The 20,118-nt window shown below is 40.6% G+C and overlaps 5 protein-coding genes across 5 annotated transcripts; 2 read left to right on the plus strand and 3 right to left on the minus strand. All coding sequences in view use genetic code 12, as the record gives it.

The window, feature by feature from the left end:
- Positions 1-2,012: 2,012 nt before the first annotated feature.
- RJT20DRAFT_4371 (uncharacterized protein) lies at positions 2,013-3,770 on the plus strand (the record flags this gene model as incomplete). The annotated part of the gene is made up of 1 exon (XM_064920150.1): positions 2,013-3,770. The coding sequence occupies one exon, from the start codon at positions 2,013-2,015 to the stop codon at positions 3,768-3,770; it is 1,758 nt and encodes a 585-aa protein (XP_064776832.1).
- A 2,961-nt stretch (positions 3,771-6,731) lies between these two features.
- GDS1 (Gds1p) lies at positions 6,732-8,378 on the plus strand (the record flags this gene model as incomplete). The annotated part of the gene is made up of 1 exon (XM_064918094.1): positions 6,732-8,378. The coding sequence occupies one exon, from the start codon at positions 6,732-6,734 to the stop codon at positions 8,376-8,378; it is 1,647 nt and encodes a 548-aa protein (XP_064776833.1).
- A 934-nt stretch (positions 8,379-9,312) lies between these two features.
- Positions 9,313-11,061, minus strand: RJT20DRAFT_90689 (putative electron-transferring-flavoprotein dehydrogenase; the record flags this gene model as incomplete). Its single annotated transcript, XM_064921331.1, has 1 exon — positions 9,313-11,061. One exon carries the CDS (start codon positions 11,059-11,061, stop codon positions 9,313-9,315), a length of 1,749 nt encoding a protein of 582 aa, XP_064776834.1.
- A 1,858-nt stretch (positions 11,062-12,919) lies between these two features.
- CDC24 (Rho family guanine nucleotide exchange factor) lies at positions 12,920-15,436 on the minus strand (the record flags this gene model as incomplete). Its single annotated transcript, XM_064918672.1, has 1 exon — positions 12,920-15,436. One exon carries the CDS (start codon positions 15,434-15,436, stop codon positions 12,920-12,922), a length of 2,517 nt encoding a protein of 838 aa, XP_064776835.1.
- A 2,199-nt stretch (positions 15,437-17,635) lies between these two features.
- Positions 17,636-19,568, minus strand: RJT20DRAFT_8967 (uncharacterized protein). The gene has a single exon (XM_064921284.1). It carries the CDS (start codon positions 19,126-19,128, stop codon positions 18,064-18,066), a length of 1,065 nt encoding a protein of 354 aa, XP_064776836.1. The 5' UTR covers positions 19,129-19,568; the 3' UTR covers positions 17,636-18,063.
- Between the last annotated feature and the right edge of the window lie 550 nt (positions 19,569-20,118).

Consider the following 20,118-nt stretch of genomic DNA (forward strand, 5'->3'; position numbering starts at 1 on the left):
CCTGTGATAGAATCTATTATCGAATGTAAATCCTGAGCCTTTTATCAGCCACAACGATCGCCGTAAGCTGATAAAATTCCCATAAGCTGATATTTCCTAAGCACACTGTAGTCGATCAGTAACCATTGAGGGACGAGATATCGGGTTTAATTGAGTTGAATAGTGCTACTTCTCAATTACAATACCAATGACACCACCTTAACTCTTGTTTCTCCAGGTTCGGCTGGGAAAATTGCCCGATCTGGTGGCCTGTTAGTGGAATATGAAATTCACTAGAACCCTTCAAACCCTAACGGCTTCGATTGAGCTCTACACGATTGGCACAAGTTGTAACGGCGGGCCACTGCAGTACGAATCTCTACGCAGAAGTTGACTACAACGGATGTGCAATAAGCACAGAAGCGCCCTGCTGATAGCCCTCTTGTATTCGGGATAGAAACCTCATTCTGTACGGAATTGTTGGAGGTGAAGTCTAAGGTGGTTATGAACCCATCTAGGAAATAGACAACCCCTTGAAGTCCGGGACGTAGTGTACATATTCTATTTTGGACGTGAAGCATACAAGAATGGAGACATAGAGAACGTTATGGAGAGTACGAAGAACAACGACATCTTTGGTCAAGAAGGGTTATTGTATGAATTGTACTAAAAAAAGAATACGAAATTCATTACGAACTTAGGTTTAGATAACCGCAAATAATAGAAATAGACTGATATGAGCATTGGGCATGGGACTTATCTATAGACATTATTTCACACTTATCATTCCCTATGGAGCATGCAAAATTCACCCTGTTTTACCTAAACTAATTGCATACAATTTGTAACAGTCTATCCAATGACAGACCACATATAATTCAAAAATCAAATCATTCAATACCTTCTTCCAATTACATTGCTTCTTATGGTGAAAAGAAACTGCAAAATAATTTATATTTCTCCCGCATTACTACCTCCAATTACCGACAGTTCTATCGAGAAACCTTCTAAATTTGGGGGCCACTTCTGTGCCTCAAATCTTTTTTCTCTCCCAATCACAGCGTCATGGTGCTATGGAACCCTATTTTTGCTCCCTACTGTTCTCCGCGTGCAGTTACGAGATTCGCGGTACATGGTCCAACTATAGATCAGACTTAGCACATGTCCGGAATATCAAGTGAATCCGTATCCAAATCGGGATGGGGCCGTTCGATGTTCTGGGGGCTCTCACATTCTTCCGGTAAACGACAGGTGAAATTCGGACAACTGCCAGAATGTCCTGACTTGCGCTCAATGCCATGCCGTTGGGCTATTTAACATCTGTTGTAACTATAGTAACGATTAGCCCTTCGGTTGGAGAACTGAAACTGCCATAGCAGCCATATCGTCTTGTTACGCCCGCCCACGACATTTATTGCTTTGGATCACCAGTTCATCGACTAGTTACAGACTCTCCAAACAGGAACAGGAACCAATGTTGGTTAAATTTGCTGTTTGGAACGCATTGCACCGCAGAACTTAGTGGTTCGCCCTGTAGATCAAAACCTCCCTATACACCCAACCTTGGTTCTACTTGTATCCAGTATACTTGTATCCAGTAATGAAGAACCTTTGTGCAAGAGCGAGCCGCCTGCCTTCTCCTGATTGTACTTATGATTTGGCCCAACTTCACTACTAATGCCTGTATTAGCCCACACGCCTTAAACTCTTGTACCTACATCCTTCACTTGTCCACTGAAAAATTTCTTGCCAAGGGTCCTTCCTACAGTTTCTCGTATAAAAGCCCTCCACACTCTGATTCTTGATCTGGTGAAATTTTTCACCTTGATCAATAAATCCGGAAGCAGCATTTTTCTAAGGAGAAGAGGCACTTGCAGTTACTAACGCGAGAATAATTGGCCAATTTGCTTGGGCAAGAACAGTTATATACAGCCAGGGTTCTAGCGATCCTGTCGACCACCGATTCAACATAAAAATCCTGTACCAATCATCGGGAAGTCAGTTCTTTTACCGGGTTACAGTGGTTTACGACAATGTCTTCTGATTCCAGAACAACTAAGAAGCGAGCGACCCTTGCTTCTACATATGCCAACTATAAAATAGGAAAGGGGGAGTCTATAGAAGAAATAGACTGCAAGGAGGTTAAAGGCATCTCTGGCATTGACTTCTTTAACCAGTACATAAAATGTCGTAAACCTGTAGTATTCAAGAACTATCAAGGTTCGTCTACAACGCCATCTGATGACAAGTCATCGCCAACAAATCTGGTGATTGATCTACAGAAGTTTACTCCAAGTAACATATTAGAGACATTAGATTACTCGGACGATTTGCAAATAGAGAAAAAGTTCAAATACGGCTTTGGATCAGGGCAGAAAAGAGAGAAGTTTTCCTTGAATAAATTGTTGGATTTATTTGCACAGGGTAATGAAGATTATTACTTGACTACACAGTATGACTTTGATGATCCAGATTTAAATGAGAGTGACGATGATGATGAAGATGAAGACGACAATGTCGCCTCGGGTTTCGAGATCGGTATGTCAGGCGGTAGTCACAGCAATGAAGACGAACTGGATGAAGAGGACATAGGTTCACATGATGATCTCGGGAATGCAGACGGCAATAATGAAGATTTTAGTGATGAAGGCAATGCTGAGGATGATGATAACGACGAGGAACTTGATGACGAAGAGAAATTGGCCGCGGCATTGGCATTTTCGGACGTTTCTTCTATCGATTTAGAAGACCTACATGATGATTTTGTGGACAGCGATGAAGACGAGTCACACGAAGTTATGGTAAATGAGGAGATGCAAATTACACAGTCGGAATGTGACCAGCGTTTGAAGGACTTGCTACAACCTCCGTTAACAAAATTGGTCGAGAAGCCTGAAATATTGCCAATAATTCCAGACTTGTTCTCGACCTTGATTCCACAGCAGATCAATTTATGGATGGGATATGTTGATGGAAGTAAGCCACAATCTATAGAATTAGATTCCACGGACAAGCAGACTTATGGATTAGGAAAACTCATTCCTGGTGCCAGGAAGGGAACTTCGTCTGGATTGCATCACGATCATGCCGACAACTTGTACATATTAGTTTCAGGAGCTAAGAGATTTACCCTCTATAGTCCTGCTGATGCTCTTAAATTACAAACTGTCGGAACAATTTACAAACTCTACAATAGTGGTATTATCGATTATGAAGTGAACGAATTTGCTCCCGATTGGAAGCACATCCGTGATGATGGAGCAATTATTGAAGAGATAACAAGGTGGCAACTTGAGAAGTTAGACGTTAATGATAAAGAGGGCAGAGCAGAATTGACGAAGCAGTTGCAGTACTTCGAGAAACTTACCGTTCCTGGTGTAAAGGCGAAGTCTGAAAAGTTGGATCCTCCAAACTTCTCCAAGATACCTCCTGCCCTAATTCATATTGAAGAATTCTCGGACCCAGAGACTCGTGAGAAGTTGACTGCCTTTGCCAATGAGCACTTTCCAGGTTTGCTAGACTTGAATAAGTTCACAGTACACTTGGAACCTGGTGAAATGTTATATTTACCTGCTGGGTGGTTCCATGAAGTTTCCAGTTTTGGTGCTGACCCCAAAGCAGCTACAACTGCAGAACATGGTAACTTGACCAATGTGCATATTGCTTTGAACTATTGGTTTATTCCCCCAAATGGAATTGACCCTGAAAAATGCTATACTGATCTGTACTGGGAAGAGGATTGGAAAAGAACTAATGCTTGCATTGAAGCAAGTAGGACAAATACCGATTGAATGCACTGGTATTAATATCCCTTGTATATGAACCTCATACTTATTAAAGCATACCCTTCGGATTCTTGGAGTTCATTTGGGTAGAATATATATGTCTTTAGGCAAATAATATGACAAAATGTTTTAAATTCGCATGGCTGCAACAAATATTGCAACCATTGTTACATTGTAAGAGATTTATGCCAATGAAGGAAAGTTTTAGAAATAAACACAGTCAAGTCCGGTAAGCGTAATTTTAACCTTTGACAATCTATTTCGTCAATACGACCATATAGAATCTTTCTCTCTTAAGCCCTGTTGGGCGGTTCCTGTCAGAATAACGTTTATTCAAAATTAAGGTTTTAATCGAAAACACAAAGATCATTATTATTATTATTATTATTGAAGAAGTTTACCAAAAATGGAAGTTTAATGAAATGTTCAAAACTCTATTCCCCATTAATTTGCAACCTGACAAGTGGTAACGAGACGAGTACCAACCTACAACTCATATCAAGCTCTGACTCTACGTTTGAAAGTGCTTCGCATATAGATATGTTTGAATCTGGTTACATTATGGATGCAAAAACCTTAGGGCGCTACCATAAATACTGCTTCAATAGGGAGTGAGGGCTTTAACCCTGAAAAAAGCAATACAAGTCACGTGACAAATCTACATCAGAAAGTCCCCCTTATTTTATAAGTATAACTCATATGCTCAAAATATAGGGCATCAAATCCCACGTGATGGATTAAGGCTACAGCATTCAAGGAGGTGTCTAGGTCATGGGAAGCCCATAAGGCACTTCATAAACCTAAAGCAGAAGTCAGTTATTCAAAACTAAGATCTAGGGCAGAAACCTAACATTGCTTTCAAGAAACAGTCCAGGTGGTCACACGTCTTGAATCCCCCACAGATTTACTTATCTTGATCGTCCTAATAATTGCTACCCTATTTGGGCTTGGTGTGTAAATTTCCAATTCAGATCAATTATCAGATGTCGATTAACCTTATCAGGCTCCCACAAACGCTATGACGTGTCGCGATAGCGACCTGCCCATGCAATAATGCCCTTCGAGCGGCACTTGATTTCGCTTGCCCTCGTCGATGGGGCTCCCGTACAAGACAATGCTCGATTTTGTGCCATCAGATTCCAGCGAGACACCTGCCCAATTGCTTCGATTATTTTATTTTTTGCAGCATATGTAAATAATCTCACAGTAATCAGTGTTTACAGAGGCACAGGTAACTGGCTATTCTTGTGCAATTTTTGACTCAATTGTCGATGTAATGACCGCAACTGCTCTTCTTTTCGTCGATCTGGGATTATACTAAGACTTACCCAGTCAAAGCAAAGCTTCTCCCTTATCAAAACTCAGTCTTCTGATACTTAGCGGCTCCACCTGAAACCAATAGGGGTCGCGGAACCGGCAATCCCACCACGACCCCTCCAGGTGCTTGTAATTTATCACTTTGGTGCGCGCACGACTGCCCATCCCAGGCCAGCCTCTATAATTGTGCAGGCATGATATTTGGAACTTGATCCCGAGGTTCGGAATATCAGTCCAATTGTCACTGTGAAGACACAGTTTCATGTAAACAATATCAATCTCATTTGGTAGACCCGACTCGCCTCTTCATAACTATCCCAATATCAAACCCAAATCCCTCCGTTCCACCCAATAACCATAACCCTAACCACAAAACCCGTAGCTCCCTGTTTTGTGTAATTTTTCACCATCTTGCTTCAAATTGGCAAAAAATCATCTCATTGGGCCCGGCGCACGACCCCAATTTCCACAGATAAAACAAAAAAACCAGAAATTTCGTTCCGGCAGACAACCCCCGAATCCCAAGATGTGATGATGATTCTATTATTGTTCTTTGTTAATCTATAGGATAATTAGATAGTGAGTGTGTTTATTAGACAGTTCTCAGTAGTGCGTACAACAAAGTATAGTATAAGGTAGAAAAGGTGTAACAGTGTGTTTTCAAAAATTACTTTCTCCCCCTTTTCTCTTCACCAGAATCCCAGTTTCTTGTTATCCCGCTTCGTCTCGTTTAGACTTAGAAACTTAACAGAAAGTTTTGATATATATTAACTTATATATCAAAACCGTTGCCAAAAAGTGTTTACTCCCAGAAATTGTACGGTTAGTGTTTGTATACCCACAGAAAAAGTTTTCATGATGCTAAGACTCAAGATCCGCTCCAGATCGGGGCCTGCCAGCTCACCAGGAACCATTCCTCCAGCTGTCGCTAGCTCCCATTACTGCGATACCTTGTGTTTTCAGCCCATGAACCTCTTTTTCAGTGTCTTTTCTTTGTTGTGTTAGTTCCAATTATTAATCTTTTTGCATAGTTCCAGTTTTTGCGCTACCAGTTTTTGATAGTATAGCCTTTGTTATTCAATACCCACCCAGGGCCTGAAGTTCGACGTCTACCAAATCCGTTCCTTTCGTTTCCGTATAGGGTGCTGCTGTTAAATATTTAGTTATAGTTTAACACACCCATTCCATCAACGTGCCGAAAAGTAGAGCCCAGTGAAATTCACCAAGGTTCCCCTTTTTAGCAGCTTCTTCTCACAATAGTCATTCCACTACAAGAGAAGTTGTCCCCTTCCTTTTGAACTAGATACATCTTGCCAAACGTATTGTATTTATGGAACAAATCAACTAGATAAGAAAGTAACTGAAGTCTTTTTTTTGTCTTTTTTTATCGTGTTTTTGTTCCTTTTTATACGTTCTTCTATCGGTTTTTTTTTCAATCCAGTTATTTTCAGATACCCCGTATCCAATAGCTTATTGAAACATATCAATAGGTGAAAAATCGAAAAAAAATATACTTGCAATAACTATAAGCAAGTTCCGTATCTATCCAAAAAAGGAATTGTCCTGTTAATAGATTTTCCTTTGACCCCTGTCCTATTACTATCCACCACCGTCCCCCAAGCAGCGAAACCTCAATTTACTCAAACCAACATGGCTTTAGCAGACAGAAGACCAATTAGTTTTCCTGTCGCATCTACCCCGGCCTCGCCATCGTTCAATCCAAAGACTTTGAGTCTTTCTGGAAACTCCAAGACCGCCTCTGGCTCAAAATTAAGTGCCAACCATGATTCCATTGTCTCATCCGACACGGACTCCGAAGACGGCGGCTCTACAGTGAAGAACCTCAATTTGCAAAACGACGACGATCTTCTTTCTTCAGCGTACACCAATGAGAAGTCTTCCCTTAGCCCAGAGGAGTTGTCACCGACTTCTCGAAGTATTTCTCCGGATTCTTTGATGAACGGAGATGCGCACGGCTACAAGAAGAATAACAGTAGAGGCTCCACTCCACCAACTACTTCTTCTACTCCACCATCTTCTCAGGCTAGTAGCAATGGTACCGTTCCAATTAAGAAGCCTAAGAGCACTTCTAGAGCTCCAATTGCAACCGGTATATCCACTACAATTCCTGTCACTGGTGAAAAACCTAGACCAGAACAGAAAAATGACCCTTCTTTAGAAGACGATGTTCTCTACGCCATATTTGTCATTTTGTACGAGAAGGACCCTGAAGGTGCTGGTATGACCGTTAAACAGATCTGTGACATCTTAATCGAACAGCATCCTGAAATGGCCAATCTTTCCACCAAAACCTCTAACTTGGTCTCTGCTAAGTTGAACGCTTACGTCAAGAGAGTAGAAAAAGGTGATAACTCGTTGAAGTACGCCTTGTCTCGTGATTGGGCTGACGCTTCACCAAAGAGAATGGTCTACGTTTACCGTGGTTTGCTCGCTGAAGATTTCCACGTTCATGTTAAGAACATGATGGAGGTTCAGAGACAAACTCAGCAAGACGACGGGAGTCAATCTCCAAGCTCTGCTTCTGGTAACTTTAACTCTTCTTCTTCCAATGGTTCCGCTATCAAATCAAGCAAGAAGGACTCTACCAAGTCCTCCGAGGACCCATTAGAAGCTGGTAAGCAGGCCACTCTCGCCAAGCCTCGTAGACAAACAATGTTCGATTTAGGAATCACCAAGAACACTTTCTTGGATACTCCAATTGACAAGTCCAACTTATTTGTTCCTTACTCCTCAGCTCCTGTTGCTGCTTCATTGACAGAATCTGCCATTGCCGAAAACAAGACAGACGATGACAATGATGAAGACAACGAAGATGAAGAGTCTCGCAAGAACAACAACGCTAATGAGTCTGACTTTGAATTTGAGGACTTCGAGGTTTTCAACGACGAAGACGACGATCTCGTTTCTGGCGCTGGCGATCTCTACATCGACACCTACAAGAAGAACGGTAAAAGATCCAAGTCTTTATCCTACCTCTCGTTGAATAAAAAGACCAAGATCTTGACTGCCGCTGCTGCTGCTCCTAGAGCACCAAGAACACCAAGCTCTCATTCACCCAACGCCGCTGCTGCAGCTGCAGCTCTTCATGCTGCTGCGTTGAAGGCCATTTCTGATTCGACAGACAACGGAAGCTCTGTCAAATCGGGTTCAGAAGGATCCGCTGGTTCAGTTCATTCTAACAAGAAATGGTTGAATGTCATCAGATCTGGGTTCTTGACTATGGATATTGACACCCCAGAGGACCTCAGTTTGTCCGATTTGGACAAGTTCTTCTAAAGAAGATTTGATCAACTCTACAGTCAATTTCCCAACTATCCCGTTTTTGTTGCTGCTTATTACAATTGTTCCATCCATTAATGTTCATCCTCCTTTTTGTCACTTGTGTTAATGTCCTTGTATGTTCTTTGGTTCTTTATGAAACAATTTTAGACTGGGTTGTATTTTGGTTATTATACTCGTTTTCCTTTATCTATCTTTCTATCTCTCTCTACTTCTTGTTATTGTGTTGCTTCCCGTTTTTTATTTATCTTGTTATTACTCCTACTATTTCTTCTTGGCTATATAAAATTTCATTGGCGTTTTTCTCAATTGGTGTGCTCTTCTGAAGGGCTCACCATTCGTCTCCGTTACCATCCTATCACATTCCACAATCACCCCTACAATGTTCCCAATAGGGCTATTTTGAAGGACCCGAAAAAAAAAATTGCAAGAAGATTATCTCTAATCCCAAACCAATGTTTGGCTGCAAAAAAATCCATAAATTTCAATATAAAAATTCAAACATTACAAATACTATCCAAATACTATCCTATTACCAATTTGACTATTTCATTATAGTCATTATAGTAAAGTGAATTTGTCCCCATTGCTGTGTTCTCAGAACCGTACAGATATTGTAGCTTGAGTCTATCGAAAAGGCTGTGTGGTACATATCTGATGCTATCTGTTCTTCCTTTAATTGTTTGCTGATAGTCTTCCCCTAACGTGAAACCAGTTTGTCCTCTTGGCTTCATCTTCAATTCCATGCTTATAAACTATAATACATACGGCAGCTTCGCTGCTTCATTCTTAAAATTAGAATTATATTAAAATGTTATCATTATTGATATTTGCTATTTGCTATGTGTGATGCTGGATTTGTTAAATTATTTGACATAGTTTATGTGGTTTGGTTGCTATATTAGCTTTGGAATGAGTATGTTAGCCAGACTTAAGTCATGTAGTACTTTGGCCCGTCCCCTCCTTCTGGAACTGTCCAGTCAATATCCTGTGCTGGAACCTTAATGTCACAGGTCTTACAGTGAATACAATTCTGACTGTTGATTTGGAATTTTACTCCCAACTCCGTGGAGTCGTCTTCAATGTATTCATAGACACCTGCTGGACAAAATCTTTGCTCAACTCCTTTATATTTCGGCCAACTGATTTCAGCATGTTTCTGAAGATCTTGATCAGGAACACGTAAGTGGCATTGCTCATCTTCATCATGAGAAGTTCCAGTTCTGGAGACAGAAGTCAAGATATCGAATGTCAAAACACCGTCTGGCTTTGGGTAGTCAATTGGCTTGTGCTTGCTGGCATCTTGCGTGGCAGCTGAGTCAGTACTATGATGCTTCAATGTCCATGGTTCCAATCCTTGTGTGAACATGGTTGTCAAACCAGAATGGGCTAATCCACCAAGGAAACCTAATGGACTGTTGAATGAAGGACGAACGTTTCTAACTGCATACATCTCCTTGTAGGCCCAAGATTTCTTGAATGCCTCTTCAAAAGAGACCAAGTCCAATGGCTTGTAATCCGGCTCTTCGAAAGTGCCTTCTTCTGCAACTTCCAAGTCCTTGATTTCTGCAAAAATCGACTCAGCAGCCACCATACCAGACTTAACTGCCGTATGAGTACCCTTGATCTTTGGAACGTTGACAAATCCAGCGGAGCAGCCAACGAGGACACCACCTGGGAAATGCAATTGGGGAATCGACTGGTATCCTCCTTCATTTAACGCTCTAGCAGCGTATGATATACATTTTCCTCCTTTCAAAGTCTCTGAGTAGAATGAGTGTTTTTTCATCTGTTGGAATGCCTGATATGGTGAGAAATAAGGATTAGCGTAGTCCAATCCTACGACTAATCCTACTGCTACCAAGCCATCACCGAAATGGTAGATGAAACCTCCACCATACTCAGCAGTGGTAAGTGGATATCCCATAGAGTGTCCGACAAAGCCCTTATTGAACTTTTCTGGCTCGACTTCCCATATTTCTTTAATACCTAAACCGTAAGTTTGCGGTTCACAGTTCTTTCTTAAGTCAAACTTTGAAATTGCTTTCTTTGTTAACGAACCATGGCAACCTTCAGCCAAAACCGTAACTCTGGCATGAAACTCCATTCCTCTTTCAAATGAGCTCTTTGGGGTACCTTCTTTGGAAATACCCATGTCTTTAGTAGATACACCTCTAATTGCATCTCCTTCTTCGTTGAAGACTAATTCACTAACTGAGATTCCAGGGTACAACTCAACACCTAATTCTTCAGCTTTTTCAGAGAGATATTTCACCACGTTATTCAAAGATACAATATAGTTCTTTCCGTGGTTAGCTAATTGCGGTGGCTCTGGCAACCAGAAGGTGGATTTTTCAGTCAAAAATCTTATCTTGTCGCCAGTTACCTTAGTGACTATATCTGGAGGTAATGGAATGCCTGTCTCCTCTGTGAATTCGCTGTCTGGGAACAATTCCTTAAAGGCACCTGGTTCTATGACAGCACCACTGACTGTGTGAGAGCCAAAATCAGCGGCTTTCTCCAATACAACTACTCTCAACTCTCCGCTTCCTTGTTCGTTATCTAACTGCTTCAACTTAATAGCAGTAGCCAAGCCCGCAGGACCTCCTCCAATTATACAGACATCGACGGAGTCCACTGCTCTTGGCTCCGTGAGCAATTCTTGGTCTTCTTCGGACATCTTGTTGAATGGGATCTCATTTCTGGCTATTCTTGAAGTGGAGAATGAGCGAACACCATTGCTTGTAGCTCTTCTACGTGTTGTAGCATTCTGATCTCTGTGAAAAATTGACGAAATGTTCCTTATTTGTGAATTTACAGCTATGGCAGCGGATCTACTGTATTGTCTTCTTAATATTCCACGCAATGGTGTCAATTTGGGGGTTGCTGTGGCCTTCAACATGGTGAATGCTCGCGATGACTCACTTTAACGATGATTCAAATATATGAGCAATTAGCACTCCAATTATGAACTTTATTGGGAACAACTGCTCTATAAATGTACAAATCGTTCTAAAAGACACTCCAGCACGGATATTTTGTCCTTTTTGTCTTTTCCTGACTTTTTTATCTTATCGACGTGTTCCGATAAAAAAAAAGAAGCCTCCTCCAGGAATTTTTCACTCAGATGATTCAATGGCCTGAGAGACGTCACTATATTTTTTTTTCGTATCGACGAATCAAAAAGGAGAAATTGTTAAGCAGCGAAATGTTAGATGAGTCAAGCGGAAAGGTGGTAGAAGGAGAGGGTAGATATATTTATAGTGAGAGTGTAAGGAAGATATGAAAGAGTAGATATATGGATAAATATATATATATGTATATATATATATATATATATAATGTATGTATATATATATATATATAATGTATGTATATATGTATACGTACATACGTAAATACTAGTATATACGTAAATACTAATATATACATATACACTAATATATACAACTAATACACCTCATACACCTCATACAATGTCTCCCCACTGACTGACTCTGGTGACGTACTTTATATCCCAATAGAGATACGCTGATACGCTGATACGCCCACACGCCCACACGCCGATACGCTCGTCGTTATCGCAGTGAGTAATTTGACTCTGCGCATTTTGCAGTTGACGCTGGAAAGTCGGAGTATGAATGATGTGTTTTTGGGGCATCAGGTGAGTTGCAACAATTGGGGGGAGAGGAATGGGGGTTTAGGTGGGAAAGTAGACGCTTATGGGTTAGCGGTTAGCGTGGGGCAAGAACATGAGTCAGGGAGCGAAAAGTCAGAGGAGTCATAGAGAGAAAAGTCAGGGGAGTCAGAGAATTCATTTGGGGAATATTATTATTATTATTAGCGTGCAGCCTTGGCTATTGTGTTGGCTGCAATTCGTTCTCTAGTGCATAGTAATAATTAATAGGATGCTTTTTAGGATGCTTTTTAACCGAATGATTATAACTAGTTACTGACCAGTGTCGAGTTGCAAATATCATGGCGAATTCGAATTCGTTAGTTGATTTGGAAGTTTCAGTGACACCGTAAATATATCGTCATTAATTCATTTCGCAATTTAAGTATTGTCTCAAATACGTTGCTATTAGATGATTTCAAAGTTGCAAATATGACCTGAAATACACCGTTATTTGCTCATTTTGAAGTTCAGTATACACCTAAAATACGTCTTTATAGTTATCTACAACTGGTGCGGTGTTAGGAGTATATCAATTGGAGTCAAAAGTTGTAAAGTGGCTATGGTTGACTTGTGGCAACTTATAGTGCTCATTCGAAGTTGCAAATATGACCTGAAGAACATCATCATACCTTCTCTTCAAAGTTTTAGTACACCTCTATACATCATCATCACTTCATTTCTCAATAATCGCCTTATATTAACATTGAAAATCTATCTGGAAAAGGTCCCATATCTTATCTCTAGTCTCTTCGTCTCATCAATTCGACTAAATTAATCTCTATTTATAATACATACATAATAAAAGAAAACAAAACATTGCGGGGTAATTGCAAATCTAACGTATACTACATTTATCTGTCTAAGACACCCAAATCGTCAACTCATGTCTGATATTCAATCCGTCACTGGATCCTTCGAAGTCGCTGAGATCGCTCAACATATCCATAGCCAAGACCCAATCATCGTTGGAATCCATAACTACAAAGTCGCCATCTTCATCCTTATACTTCAACTTGTTCACCAAGATATCGTCCGTGACTGCATCACTGGTGACTATTTTCCCCGAAATTTTCAGGTAGAGCTCATTGAACTGTGTCGTGGAAGGAACTATAAGTGACTCTGGAATTTCGATTGTATTGTAAATCAACTTAATTCGAATATCCGGGGCAAAAACATCGTTAGCTGGCGTTATAGGAGTGCTTATGTTACTGTAGGTATTGGCTGCCGAAGAGGCAGATGAAATTCTAGTGTTACCGTTTGTCTCTACACCTCCTGTAGATTTGGCACGAGATTGTCTCATCATACTGAAAGTGGAGGAAGATGAGTGATGACGTTGATAAGTAGATCCATTCGATGATCTGGAACTACTTTCTCCATTTCCGTTTGGGGTACTATGAAGGTTATTTGTTGGAGATGTGTTGGAATAAGCTGCTGTTAAGTCATAGAGCGACGACTCCTGCGACCCACGAGAATCCCTGAGCTTACGGTGTATCTGGGTGTTCATTTCATTTGTCTTCAAATTTCTCAAACAATTTTCCCATTGATTACGGTTTTCTTCAGTTCTGTAGCGCAATGTGAATGATCCACTTTCTTTCTTGCCTGACCATGAAATGACTAACGAGTATCCCTGATTTGATGGTGCTGATATGTTGTAGATTTCCAGAATGTATACTCTGCCCTTCAATTCAAGGGGAGTTACTTTGTCGGCCTTAGCCTTGTTAATGGCTTCCAATATGTTGGCTGTAGATGATGTTGGAACTGATCCAGAGGACTTCTTTCTAGCTGAAAGCATCTTCTTCTTGTCCTTTTCTTTAGGATCTTGTGGTTTTTCAGTTTCAACAAAGAAAAATATGATGCGCTCAAATAAATATGCAACGTACTCCTTCTCATTGTCAGCATCTTTCACACCGACAACTCCGTGATGAAGCAATTCACCTTGATCTCTCAAGTTAAAACCACGCCAGTTGGCAACACGCTCGGTGAGATGGTGTAAGTACTCAACATTTTCAGCTCTTCTTTGGGCCTCATTAACTTGGTTGGCCATTTCTTTCATAGCATTTCTTGCAATGATCAATTCATTGTATGCTGCCGATGCTGGAAGATTTGGGTCTAAGGACTCTGGTGATGCCTTTATTAACTCCTTAAGTAGCAAAGGATATTTGCAAAGCCTTTGGATAGGTTTGATGATGTAGGACTGTAATTCAAATCCAGGATCCAACAAAGTTGATGATTTTTTCAAGTTGTGAGCCTCCTTAGTGATCAAGTCAATTGCAGAAAGTTGCCCAATAGTCCAAGGCTCGTAGGCCTTGAAAGGACCCTTTGATGCGTGTATAAAGATAGATCCTATACGTTGGTATTTGTAAGGCACATTTATGTTACACTCCAAACCATTCAAGAGACGTCTTTGGAAGTCGATAATCTCATTTAAATTGGGGAAGAGGGTGTGGATCTGTTCACTTGGAATTAATTCGGCGTTTACTAGCTCAGTTCTGTATTTAGCTAATGTTTCCAAGTCAGTGACATATTTTCTTTCAGTTTCAATAATCTCTTTGAACACCTTTGAGCGTTCATTCGATATGATGATTTCTCCAATAGCAGTCTGCTGCAGGAACTCAGTATCTAAACTGAATGTGTTCTCTCTCTTCAGTTTTAATACTGCGTTAACGACTTTGATGATCTTGAGCAAATCCTTGGTACTGTCCAGGAAAACGTTTGAAATCGTGAACATCATTTCATCTTCAAACTTCAACTGGGTCTTCACTGCAATTAAGAAGTCGTATACACTTTTCTTGCAGAGTCTTAAATCATCACTTCCCACCACTGGGATCTGATAGTGGGGCATCACTGAGTTGAAAACCAAACACAAGGGAGCACCTTGTTGAAAAAGCTTCCAGATGTGAGTAGCGGGATCCACGCTGATGTTAGCAGGAAGAACACCGGCTGTGAATGTGAATATATTGATGCTAGGCTTATCGTTTAGAGTACCTGTAGGGGATGAATCTGAAGCACCTGAGTGTATGCTGAAGCCGGTTGATTCCACCGAAGCTCTGAAGTCGTTATTGTGAGAGTGATCTTGTTGCATTTGCTGGGATAAAGCAAGCGCTTGTTGTTCAGCACACAGCTCGGCTGCGTTGTAAGCCTGAGCTAGGAAAAGCTCCATTCCTTTGATTCTGGCTAATTTCTGCTTGAGCGCCTCTGCTTGGAAAAATAAGTGGTCCTGGGGGGACGACTGCTTGTTGAAGTTGAGGTTCATGGCTTGAAGTGGGCCCAGGGCGACTCTTGTGATGGAAGTGGCAGACGAGTTGACCGAAAGCTGGGACGTTGTAGAGAGCGATCTGAATCCCGCGGTTGGCGGGGTCTGTGGGTTGGAGTCCATGGTGAGACGGGGCCACGAAACAACTTAGGGGGGGTGTGGCACGGTTTGGCGACGGACTAATGCTGGTATTGATGACTTTTTCTTCCAGCGTCTAATTACCCTCTAGAAGCAACACGAATGTTTAGGCGGTAAATTTCGATTCAGGTTTTTCTGCCTGTTTGTTATTGTGATTTCTGTTTGTGAGGTTGTGAGATTTGCGAGGATGTGATTTTTTCACGGTGGAGATTTTTAGATTTTGCGACTGAGATTTGCTGTAGAGAGAAAATAGGGAGTAAATTGGAAGATGAATAGGAAGGTGAATAATATGGAATAGTGAGACAGGATGGGTGGAGCGATAAAGCGAGGAGGATTTTGTTGTTGTTGTTGTTGTTGTTGTTGTTGTTGTTGGAAGGAGGATGGGATTTTTGGGAATTATCTGGAAATATCAGAATGGTAGTTGGTAGGTAGTAGTTGGTAGTTGACAGCTGGTACTTCGTAGAAATGGAGAATGGATAGGTATATTGCAATTGTTTTATTTTATAATTAGCTACGTTCCATCGGTATGTAGAGGGTGTATACAGAGAATATACAGATATACAGAAGGTATATAGAAGAAATAGATAGAAACTATTGCAGAAGATTAAGGAGTGGATAATTAGGGAATTATGTATGGTTTGTATGCGTTGTTAGGTATTATGTTTGTTGTTGTAGTAAAAAGGTTACGTAGACATACGTTAGAAGTGTCTTTTTTTTTATTTATTATTATTATTACTAGTATTATTAGTACTACGACTACGTGCTGTCGCTACGGTGTCTAGTTAGAATTGAATTTCTGGAACTTTTTGACAGAGGCAACAACACAAGTAAGTGGAGTGGAGTGGTGAGGTAAAGTGACAACCTCAAACAACACCGAGAATTAGTGCCTGACAAGATACTGCAATACTACAAACTTAGCCAAAATAAACCTAAGAACAACCATATCTCAGACATTTTCGTCCTCATCCTGTCGAAAGTGTCCGGAATTGATGCCATGGATTACTGTACCCTATGTACGCACTTCCCAGAGAATGCTATATATGCTCATGGAAGCACGGTTGAGGGCTGAAAGAGACGTGCCTGCACTCTGTTTCTGGAGTATTTCCTATTCCAGTAGCTAAGCTTTGGGTTAGCAAATGGCAGTTGTCTCGGTTAAAATTTGGGTTAGGACACTGTGTTCCCACCCATCACACCTTGCTGCTGTGGTGTTATCGCGGCACCAATATTATTGTCATCTCACTAAAAATGGTGTGAAATTTGCCGGCTCCATAGGTCGTCTGCAGTATAAGCACTGGGCTTCTACTACGGTAATAGTGGACCTATTTAATTTCTGGTTTTAATTTCTGGTTTTAATTTCTGGAGCCATACTGGCTCAACAGGGAGATTTCTTCGAGCTAGCCAAAAGGCGGAAGATTTTCAATAAAGGGCGGTATCATACGAGATTGGGCTTGTCATTGTCTGTAACAGGATAAGATGGCTTCTATCTGGGGTTCTCCAGCTGATTTTCACCAACCATGAGCTGCTCAAGATGCGCACATTGGCCCACTGGGTTCTTTTTTTTTGCAGGCATCAAGCACAGAACGATACCGATGACCCTACAAACAAATCACATACCTTGTTGCTACCCATGAAACGTCGATAACAGCTGCTCCCCTAACTTGCATCCAGACCCTTGATTTCGTCTGAAAAATCCAACTTGTTAAATACTTCGGTGTGGTTCTGAATTTGGAACCTGAAATTCCCCAAATGGGACACATCCGGCATGCGTATTTATGCCGAATTTCACCATCAATACAAGGGTCAATGGGCTAACAGATTAAGCAGCAACTTATCAGTAGTCGTTGGAGCTAACTCTGACTACTGGTGGTGTCTTGTAGTGAATTCAGAAATTTAACAATTATACTTACGGAGATTTTGGTACCTTGTTCAACAGGCGAAACACATTCCCAGGGTTATCTTACAGGGCCAAGGCCATTATTTTACATTCAACAGCCTTGGCTGCATTAAAAATCACAACAGTTGCAAGTTCGATTTAAACATTTTATCGGTTCCACCCATCACATGTCGTCTCCAATTCTGTAATATTTCCATGTAACGAAGCTTACTGACGGCATAATTCACTGTCTGATTTGCTTATGAGTACTTAATTCTGTGTCTGGCTGCTGCCCTGACGCGTCTACCCTCCCCAATTACCTGATTAGGAAATAGCTGTGGCAATACGGACATTACTAGGAAACACTTAGTGTAATTACATTAATTATGGTACTTAGATTGGTTTCATATCCAAAACTATGTCTATTGTTGTTATATGAGTCTCGGTGGTAGCAATGAGTTGAAACACTGAAATCAATGATTTTTTCAATTGTTAGCCATCGGTATCATCAATGCAATGTCTGCCCACTGTAGTGTCTTTTGTCTTTACCCCACGGTATACTACGGAAGACATACAATTGATGCGCTTGTTGTAATGATTGCAAAATTATAAACATTCTGTTATCAAACAGGGAGCGTATTTCTGGTCTAGAATGCACTTGCATTCTGTACACCGCATGCCTAAAGTATACTAAAAATTCACTATGAAGCTTATTTAGGTTCTCCTTGTGTAGGAACTATTACCTTGTGTGGGCATCTCTATTTCTTGCTGTGGTCTCAGGCTTCTTGGTTATGGAGAGAGTAGTACCGTGGTCGCTAGTATAAGCGAAGGCCGTCTTGTTAGGAAACCACGTTACTGCTGAGAACGCCAATTTACCCGACACACTATCTGGCACTTCATACACTTTCTCTCCAAAATGAACGTCATAGATTAAAATATTGGAGCCGCGATCGTATGCCGCTGCTAGATAGGTTCCGTCTCGGCTTATCTCTATGCAAGCTATAGACTCGTCAACTTCGGTAATGACTTTGTTATTAAGCATGCTAGCGGTATTCCAAATGCTGATAACTCCTTCACTGGAGCCTACCGCCAAGTAACTTCCGTGAGGATCTACCTTGACGCTGGTGGCCGAAGATCTGTGGCCAGTCAATGTCGTTTTTAGTATAACTTTGGTATCATCTTCAGAATCTTCTTCTGACTCTTCTATCTTGTAAACTGGCAAACTTCCATCGTGGAGTGCACAGACAAAGTATGAATGGTCCTTTTGGAACCATTGAACATCATAGATATTCTCGTCCAATTTTAATTCATGAATTTTCTTATAGTTTTGAGAGACAGAATATACGAACAATGTGCTATCTCTATCAACTGCCAATAGTATTTGTCCATCGTGTGAATAGTTGACAATCTTCAAAGACGTAGGGTCTGATTGGCCCAAGGTCTTGTCAACAACAATCTTTCTCTCCAAAGTACCTGATTGGCCCTTCCATATTTTTATGAACTTGTCTTTACCTACTGTTGCGAAATTATGCTCTGTTTTTGGGTTCCACGATACACTTTCTACCGATTTTGCATGAGCCTCTTCTATAACGATCGGATCTATCAAGCCGTTAGCGGTGCATCGCCATATTCTTATAGATTTGTCAGTTCTCGACGTTACCAATCTTGTTCCTGTGGCATTTATAGCAATGAGAATGATCTCTGTAGAAGATGCTGTATGACCAGATAATGGCTTATCCTTAACCTGCTGGGAGGTTAGGTTTCCAAAAAAATTCTTATTCGATCTGGCGACTCTTGAAGACATTAGTAATGCTTTTCGGTGTAATTAAATTTGTAATGAATAATCAATACTCTCTGTATTCTATAGCTCTTTGATTATGTAAAAGTGTAATCTCCTTCAAGACTTCACCTGTTGATGTGTTCTACTATTTGCTCGTAGATGTTTAAGTGGCAAAATGCTATATCGAGCCTCAAACGTCCACTTAAGTAAAGATCCAGTAGTAATTATCGACAATAACCGTATCTTAATCTTATAAAACCTCCAATTATTGAATTTCTAAAACTTGTTTATAGCTCTACAAAGGCTCAACGCTACTCTTCCAATTTTCGGCACAACGTATTCAGTCACTGCGACCAATGAGTATTCCAAAATCTTAACAATTGACTATTTCTTCAATAGATTTGTCCAACCATACAGAAGTATCTTTCATAAAGCAATTCAATTCTACATAATCTCACCTCTCATTCTCTCATTCTCTGCTCTCTTTGTCTCTGGTAACTGAACTGCTGAGTTAGTCGCATTTAATTTTTCACTGCGCTACCATGTACATTCAATATGACTTGCTTCGAGGCTTCATGGCTTCCTTACGAATACGAAGTGATCTTAATGTCATTTAAATGGAGGTTCCAGTGTAACAGCGCAAGAATGCAAAATCTACCTGAAATGATCTACCTGATATGAAATTTTCCATGGAGTAAGTTGGAATAAATTCAAGAAAATGGATACTAACTCTCTAGCATATAATAAATATGTTCACATTCATAGTACCATAGCATTTGCATCAATTTATCTATAACTATTCAGTCTACTTAGTCCTTTGATTCATATTAAATGAACACTAACATTTAACACCACATGACAAATTAGCTACAGTAGACAGATTGCTCACTCTTTATAAGGAAGCCAATATCTCTCTCAGTTATCATATAAACTACGCACTTTACAATATAAAAGGTATATTCTGTAAACCAGTAATCTAAAACCCACTCTCGGCCTCTGGAACCTCGTTGCAAA

The sequence above is a fragment of the Scheffersomyces xylosifermentans genome (genome assembly GCF_036884685.1).
Source record: "Scheffersomyces xylosifermentans strain CBS 12540 chromosome Unknown RJT20scaffold_1, whole genome shotgun sequence".
Taxonomy (NCBI): Eukaryota; Fungi; Ascomycota; class Pichiomycetes; order Serinales; family Debaryomycetaceae; genus Scheffersomyces; species Scheffersomyces xylosifermentans.